The sequence below is a fragment of the Nelumbo nucifera genome, chromosome 6 (genome assembly GCF_055504915.1).
Source record: "Nelumbo nucifera cultivar China Antique chromosome 6, China Antique-T2T, whole genome shotgun sequence".
Classification (NCBI taxonomy): Eukaryota; Viridiplantae; Streptophyta; class Magnoliopsida; order Proteales; family Nelumbonaceae; genus Nelumbo; species Nelumbo nucifera.
In genome coordinates, this window is record NC_142654.1 from 16246702 (window position 1) to 16254804 (window position 8103).

Consider the following 8103-nt stretch of genomic DNA (forward strand, 5'->3'; position numbering starts at 1 on the left):
ATAATGATCGGTTCATTTCACGGTTCGGCTCACACCAATTCTGCCAAACCGGTTGGGTCGTTATACAATGGAGAATTGGAGAATTTAATTTTTGTTTATTCTTTTTAGTATGGTTAAAAATGTTAATAAGGGATGGATGGTCTTGATTGTTCTGGAATGGGATCTTATAACTTCTATGGTAGTAGAAAAGAGCTACTTTTGAGCATTATTGAGGGGTGACATTCAATATAATCAGGGTTTTCTGTAGCGTTGAATTAAGGTTAAGGCAGGGATTGGATGCTAGAAAGTGTCATGGCCCATGGACACCCCACGTGTTGGCTAGTGAGCGTGTATGACATGTCACCGTGACTTTTGGCGACAATCGAACGGTCGGATTTGCACAACAAACGGATAGTTTTAGCTATTTTACAAGGGTGTCGGTGGCCAAAGGGAAGGTGTAGGTGGTGGGGTGTTAACCATAATTTTGTAGGAAAAAAAATGTACCATAAAGAGAAGGGGGGAAAAATGGGTGAGGATGTGGGGAAGAGGACTAAGTGGCCAACTAGTAGCCTAGTACTTGGGGTTTCATTAGTGGTTATTGAGGGTCTTGAGAAAAAACCAAACTCTGATTGCGTACTTGGAGGGGCTTTCTAGAGAAGAAAATAGGTCATGCACAAAACAACACATTTTTCTTTCTAATTAATAGATGGGTCCCTTTGAGAAACCCCTTTTTTCCTTCCTATGGCCATCTCTCTCTCTCTCTCTCTCTCTCTCTCTCTCTAATGGGTAGTAGACTACTAGGAGAATTTTTGTAGATAGTAAAACTCGTGCAGTAGGTATATATTAAAAGGATGTGTAAATGAATCTAACCATCATTTCAGGCTTTCTATTTGATGGGCCACTTCTTGGGTTAAGGACGGGCAAAAGTGAAGTAAGCGATTGCTAACTGTTCTCAGTACTCCAATGATCAACCATTGGACCCACTAGAGGTTCTTGAGTTATCCTTCACTTTCTTCTTTTTTTTTTTTTTGAATTCAAACTTTTGTGTGGCCCATTGGCACATAATTATGTTGACTACCATGCAAAAGCGAGAGTTTGATCCAGTGGTTGGTACTTCGTGCAGTGGTGCAACTCTTTTTGCTTGTGGAATATGGCTAAGTCATTGTTTGGAAAGATGGTTTGTTGCTTTTAACTTCTATGCCAAAGCTCAGATAATGAATTAATGATCCTTTTGGTGGAATGCGGTGAAGAGGGAGAAGAAAAGCAGATGGGCTCAATAGAGAGATTAATGGATTATTAACAACTTAGCTTATTGGAGTTGGAGTCTTGGACTAGTCAATTAGTAAGATATCTATATATATATATATATATTTTTTACAGTCTTAAGGGTGTCTAATCATTGATTAGAGAATAGTAACAACAGATGATTTAGCTAAAAGGTTCCCTGATACAATGCATCTCCATCCAATTCAGATGATGACCGGGGCTAATCAGAAGCCATATAACAGTGGTCTAGTCTTGTCAAAATTGATGCATGCCTATGACACAAGGGTCTTAGAGTGGTGACTAATTATTTCTTTAATTCCAAGAAAAGACCCAATTGATCCCTTAATATGGAGTTTTCTTTTAATTACAGTTAATGGAGGGTTAGGTTTCTTCATTTCTACTAAAAAAGGTTTACAAATTTATCATGGGTGTTGCTATAAATCAAAGGAATTGTTATTACTGTACCAGATATCATCCATCAATGTGTTTTTGGGCCCTACCGATTGAATGGTTGAGATTATTACCTAGCCCTAAAGAATTGAACCCCAACTAATAAATACACACACATGATAGTCAAAGGCATTATGTATTATATGTATGGGTAGAGCAGAAGATATCTTTGCATCCATCATGGACACCTAAAATAAAATTTGTAGTCTTGTCTTCACACTATAATTACAAGAGAGACTTATTTCACTCTTTCGATCAACTTTGTTAATCTCCCTTTTTGACGGCACATATGTAACTCGTGGCTTTGAATTTCTACCCTACTTGCAATTCACTGCAACTCTATGTTATTATTATAAAATATAATTTTCCCTTTCAATGTAGATGAAATAAAAACTGTGTCAGAATGGGATATTGTGCTTTTAACTGTATTTATTCTTCCCTATCTGTAGTCTTTTTCTTGTGAAAAGAAATTGGAACGTACACAGTGAAGAAAGGCACCAACTAGTAAGTAGTCTGGATAACAAGATAGAGATAGCTAGTATTATATATAATGAAATGAAACAATATTGAGGCAAACAAGATGGACCCTAATGCAAAAATAAAATATAACATTACCAGTAAAAGATTATAGATGACCTCTGACTAAAATGTGTACTAGAAAATCCTCCCTGGTACAGATTGCTAGGTTGATGAATTCACTGGTACGTACAAAATCTAGTCTCATGTTATGATCTTGAGTCTTAGTTCATCGTTTGTGCAAATGGTGAAATGACAGTATATTTTCAGGCAAATTTTGGTCATCTGATTGGGTTGCTTGCTTTTGGGCCATGCATGACATCTGTTGAGTAGGACACCGCCATATTGGGTCAACCTCTTCAGTCTCATCTAATTCATTTGATATATATATATATATATATATATATATATATATATATATATATGTTACATATCTGAAGGCAATGAGATCTGTTGAGTAGGGACCATATTGGGTCAACCTCTTCAGTCTCATCGAATTCATCTGATGATACATATCATCTATGTTACATAAGTAAATTATTCTGTTTAAATGTCATTTTCCATATGTAATGGCTTTTTACTCAACTTGGTGTACTCTTTCACAAGTCATCACTACCCGGTTCTCTCTTTCTCTCTCTCCTCTCTTTATTATCCTTCTTTTTTTCTTTGCTTTTTGAAGCTGTTATTAAGGTGGTGGTTGGATTGGTTCCTTAGCATTTGAATTGCTTTATCTTCGAACTCTAGCAACCAGCCACAAAAAATAACAACTAAAATAAAAAACAAGAAAAATTAAGAAAGATATTTAATTCCAATAGAAGGACCTCCCTCTCTCTCTTCTCATCTTTTCTTTTATGAAATTTTTGGCCGGAAGAAGTAGACGTTTCCTCGTTTTTCAGCTGTTTCTTTCTTCTGACACACATTGGAAGAGTTTTTTTTTAACCCCTCCCTCTCTCTCTCTCTCTCTCTCTCTCTCGATCTCTGAAAGGCTCTTTGTTCTTATCAAACGTGCCTGCATCTAATAATTTGAAAAGGTGGGTCAAATCAAATCTGAAGTTCTCTTGTTTTGATCCACTCCCATGTACCCTAACACAATGCTATAAGTGAAAGAGGGGGCCTGTGAAGGATAATAACCCCTAGGCATCCCTCTCATCAATATAGGTAGCAAGAACACACACAAACACACAAACAATTTATTATTTTTATACTTAATTTTCTGCCTCAAGAAAGCTAGTAAAATTTGTTTGGATAATGAATAAAGAAAGGATGGGTATCTTTTCCTCAGGCTTTTTAATTCCGTCTCTCTCTCTCTCCCCTCTTCATTTCTTTTCCTTTTCAGTGGGAACGCTGCAAAATATTCATTCTGACAAGGGCAATCCCTCTACACACAAGTGAAGACTGGAGAGAGTGATACATACATAGAGAGAGAGAGAGAGAGAGAGGTCGGTGCCTTCTGATGTATCCCCTTGCTGTATTTTAGCCATAATTGTATGGTCATGAGCTCTGTCTCTGAAAGATCTTTGATGGGTTTTAGGTCACTATAAGCAAAATTCTCTGTAGATGATGAAGCACGTGCACTCAGGTTTCCATCACACAAGGTACTAATAGTATCAACTAATATTATTATAATTCTCTCCCTCTCTCCCTCTCTCTCTCTATCTTGATGCTGTATATATAAAGGGCATGACTATAATCTCTGCAAACTTTTCATCATCATCTTCTTCTTTAGTCCATGTTGCTGTTGGAGAGAAGGGAGAAAAAGAAGAGATGGGTCCTTTTGAGACCTTTCAATGATCTGAATTATGGGTTAATTTCCACTGGAATTCTGAGTTACTGAATTCAGGTTCCAGTAATAAGCCTTTGCTTAATTTCTTTCAGATTTTTACAGATTTTTTATCAGTTTCTTCTCCTCTTGCTTGCTTCCAGGTGTTCTCTACGGTCGTCAAGATGATCGAACGGAGTTGGCGTTGGATTACCCCCAAGAATTAAGCCTGTATGTTAAGCCACAAGATGGGCTGAATCACTTACCCAGATTGAATTTTAGCAGAAAAAAAAGATGATATTTTACATGGAGAGATAGATAGAAATATCGATTGAATGATAATTATATATAGAGTGAAGAAGAGAAAGAGACAGAGTGTGTAAGAGTTGTGAGAATTTGGTTGGTTGTCAAGCCTAACGTAGTAGTAGTCTCTTTTCAGTGATATAAGATAATTATCAAATCGATGGCGACGTACTTTCACGGAACTTCGGAAATCCAAGCTGACGGGTTGCAGACGCTTTATCTGATGAACCCTGGCTATGTCGGATACACTGACACACAGCCGCCGTCTAACATGGTCTTTCTCAATTCCACCGGAAATACTCTAAATCCGGCAAGCCTGGTAAACGCGCCCCAGCAGAATCAACACTTAGTCGGAATCCCACTGCAGGCAGCGGCTGTGCCCCCCGGGTCGGCTGCGGCAGCAGCGCAAGATCCTAATCGTCCGTCGGTGCACAACCAGCAGGAGATGTCCGCTGTCCATGGGTTCGTCCCTCGCGTTCACTACAATCTATGGACGTCCACACAGGCCCACCACCACCACCACCACCAAATTTCAACATCCGCGGCAGCAGCTGCGGCGGTGAATAATTCTATCGGTGTTGACGTTTCATCACCACTTGGCCTCCGGCGGTCTGTCGTGCCACTGGCTCAGCAGGGACTGTCTCTCAGCCTTTCTTCACAGCAGCCGACATATGGGTCCTACCGGCAAGAATCTGACCTTCCGGCATCAGCTCCAGCTCCGGTGATATCTCCGACCAGCAACAACGAGATGCGAATATCGGGCGGTTCTTCTTCATCAGCATCTGCAGTCTCCAGTGGAATTTCTGGTATGCAGAGTGTTATATTGGGTTCCAAGTACCTGAAGGCTGCACAACAGCTCCTCGATGAAGTTGTTAATGTTGGGAAGGGAATCAAGGCTGAATCAGCCAAGGGAGTTAAAGGGTCTAGCAAAATAAGCAGAGACCCAAATGCTTCCACCGGAGAAGCTTCGACTGGAGGCGAAAACAGCACGAAGCAAGCAGCCGAGCTCACAACAGCAGAAAGACAAGAGCTTCAGATGAAGAAGGCCAAGCTTATTAACATGCTTGATGAGGTACGAATATTTCATTTACTGATGTTCTAACTAAAAGCAGTCTTTAGATTCCAATTTCGTTTGGCCTTTGAAAGCGAAACCCATCAATTGAAGCTACATGGGTTGATTTTGGAAGCGATGTTCTTTATAGAAAATCGTCGGTTAACCCGTGGAACATCAGTTAGGTCTCCATCAACTTGAGTCAGAATAGATCTCTTGAAGAAGACCATCGAAAAAGAAAAAAAAAAAAAAGAAAAAATCAGGTTAAAGTTAGAGTGATGCCTGTCAGCTTTCAATAGAAGCGTTTTGCTTTGAAATTTTCGAATTTTCAATGAAGATTAGGTTAGAGCTTTGAACGCCTCTTTATCATGGAATTTTAATTTTAGAAAAGAAGTGATTTTTTTATTTAATTATTTTCCTCTACAATATTCAATAAAGCGTAAATGGGATCTGTCTGGTTTATAATTTCTTCTTCTGTAGAAAATTCAATAATGAACCAGGGAGGACCAATTGGGTTTTAATGGGTTTATTAATTGATAACGTTTACTCATAATTCTGCCCAAGAGCCAAGATTCTCTTTCTTATCTATTATAAAGCTTGAATTTCGACATGGTAATGAGTAACTACAAGAGTTTTTAACTTTCAGTAGTCCTTGTTCATTTGTGTGGATGTCGCTGGTTCATCAAAAGACTAAGCTTGAAGTTTGATTGCTCTTTCTGATTAGTTTGGTTAAAGTACGAAAAGAGTTTTTGTTTTCCAAAACAAGGCTTTTCCTCCAAAGGGACCACCTAAATTGAATCTCCATTATGAATTTGAAGGTGGAGCAAAGGTACAGACAGTACCATCACCAGATGCAGATTGTAGTGTCTGCATTTGAACAAGCGGCAGGCTTCGGTTCAGCAAAAACATACACGGCTCTTGCTTTGCAGACGATTTCAAAGCAATTCCGATGCTTGAAGGATGCAATTTCAGGGCAAATCCGAGCAACAAGCAAGAGCCTAGGTGAAGAGGACTGCTTTGGAGGGAAGACTGAAGGGTCGAGACTCAGGTTTGTTGATCAACAACTTCGACAACAACGGGCACTCCAACAACTGGGAATGATCCAGCACAATGCTTGGAGACCTCAGAGAGGATTGCCCGAGAGATCTGTTTCTGTTCTTCGTGCTTGGCTCTTCGAACACTTCCTCCACCCGTTAGTACTCTTCGGTTTTCACATTTCACTGTTGACAAAAGTCATTTCGATCAGTTATTGAATGATTCTACTTTTACTGTTGCAGCTATCCTAAGGATTCTGACAAACACATGCTTGCAAAACAAACAGGCCTTACTAGGAGCCAGGTAACTGTTGCATTCACAACTTTTTCTTAATTACTCTCAACTGGATTTAGGCAATAATTCCGAAAAAGTGCAGGTTTCCAACTGGTTCATAAATGCTCGAGTTCGGCTGTGGAAGCCAATGGTTGAAGAAATGTATTTGGAGGAAATCAAGGAACAAGAACAAAATGGGTCGGAGGAAAAAACTAGCAGGAGTGAACTCAACGAGGATTCAGGATCAAAATCCACTGCTCCACACGAGAACAGCCCTGCTAGAACGGACCAAGGAAAGAATTTCAGTTCCAAGCAAGATAACTCCACCAACCCAAATGCTGTACCTACTGCAATTTCAAATTCATCAACTACTGCTATCATGGGAGGAATCATGCGATCCCAAACTGGTTTCTCCCTCATTGGATCATCGGACATGGATGGGCTAATACAAGGAAGTCCCAAGAAACCCTGCAGCACGGAGATGCAGAATTCCCCAAGTAGCATTTCAGTCATGGACATGGACGTCAAACCTGGTGATTCAAACAGAGATCTCTTTGCGAAATTTCAGAATGGTAGACAAAGCAGAGATGGTTACTCGTTAATAACAGGCACAACGAACAATGGAGAAGCATTTGACACATATTCAATTGGGGAGCTTGGTAGGTTCGACCCCGAGCAATTCACACCAAGGTTCTCTGGCAATGGTGTTTCCCTCACTCTTGGCCTTCCCCACTGTGAAAACCTCTCTCTATCAGGAACCCAACAGACTTTCCTCTCCAACCAGAACATTCAACTGGGAAGGAGACTCGAGATGGGCGGTGGTGAACCCAATGATTTCTGTGGGCTGAGTACTCCTTCTCCCCACTCCTCGGCTGCATACGAGAACATCAACATTCAGAACAGAAAGAGGTTTGCAGCTCAGTTATTGCCGGATTATGTGGCTTGATGGGTTCACATCTCCTCCACCCTTCTCCGGTCTCTCCTTTTACTGCCAAAACAAGCTCAGTTGATGAGTGCTTCAAAGGTTGCAGGTGAGCTAGCTAGCTTAGAGGATTCATTGCTGAACAGGAGAAAGAAAACATATAGAAGTCATTTATATCTCGGGCTCACACTATCATATCTCATGCCTTCCCCTCCTTTGTGAGGAAGAGAGGAGAGCCTGACAAGCCATAGTGTAAAGAAAGAAAGAAAACTTACCTAGCTAGTATAGGTTTATACTTGGGGAGAATTATTGGTGTTTCTTGAAAGCTTACAAGTTCAGATTATCAAGTCGGGGAATGTATATTATTTTTATACATTTTGGCAGATAGATAGATGAATAGAAACCATTTATATTCAAGTTAGTTGTTTCAATATGCAAATATATAATAATATCATGATCTGTATAATTTACTTATAATAATGTGTGTAATTTGTTATCCATCACATTTAGAGATTAATTGTGGGACCAAGGATATGTAAGTTTTGTATA

General features: G+C 39.8%; 1 protein-coding gene across 5 annotated transcripts; it reads left to right on the forward strand.

Annotated features, from left to right (window-relative positions):
* The first annotated feature begins 3048 nt into the window (after positions 1-3048).
* Positions 3049-8103, forward strand: BLH1 (BEL1-like homeodomain 1). 5 transcript variants are annotated; one of them, XM_088889578.1, is made up of 8 exons: positions 3049-3242; positions 3548-3650; positions 3743-3806; positions 4135-4201; positions 4410-5345; positions 6143-6516; positions 6602-6662; positions 6736-8103. In XM_088889578.1, exons 5-8 carry the CDS (start codon positions 4434-4436, stop codon positions 7576-7578), a joined length of 2190 nt encoding a protein of 729 aa, XP_088745704.1. In that variant the 5' UTR covers positions 3049-3242; positions 3548-3650; positions 3743-3806; positions 4135-4201; positions 4410-4433; the 3' UTR covers positions 7579-8103. The 5 variants fall into 5 exon arrangements, with proteins under 5 accessions (XP_088745704.1, XP_088745706.1, XP_088745705.1 ...); XM_088889580.1 differs by lacking the exons at positions 3548-3650; positions 3743-3806 and having other exon boundaries at positions 3056-3242; XM_088889579.1 differs by lacking the exon at positions 3049-3242 and having other exon boundaries at positions 3387-3806; positions 4399-5345.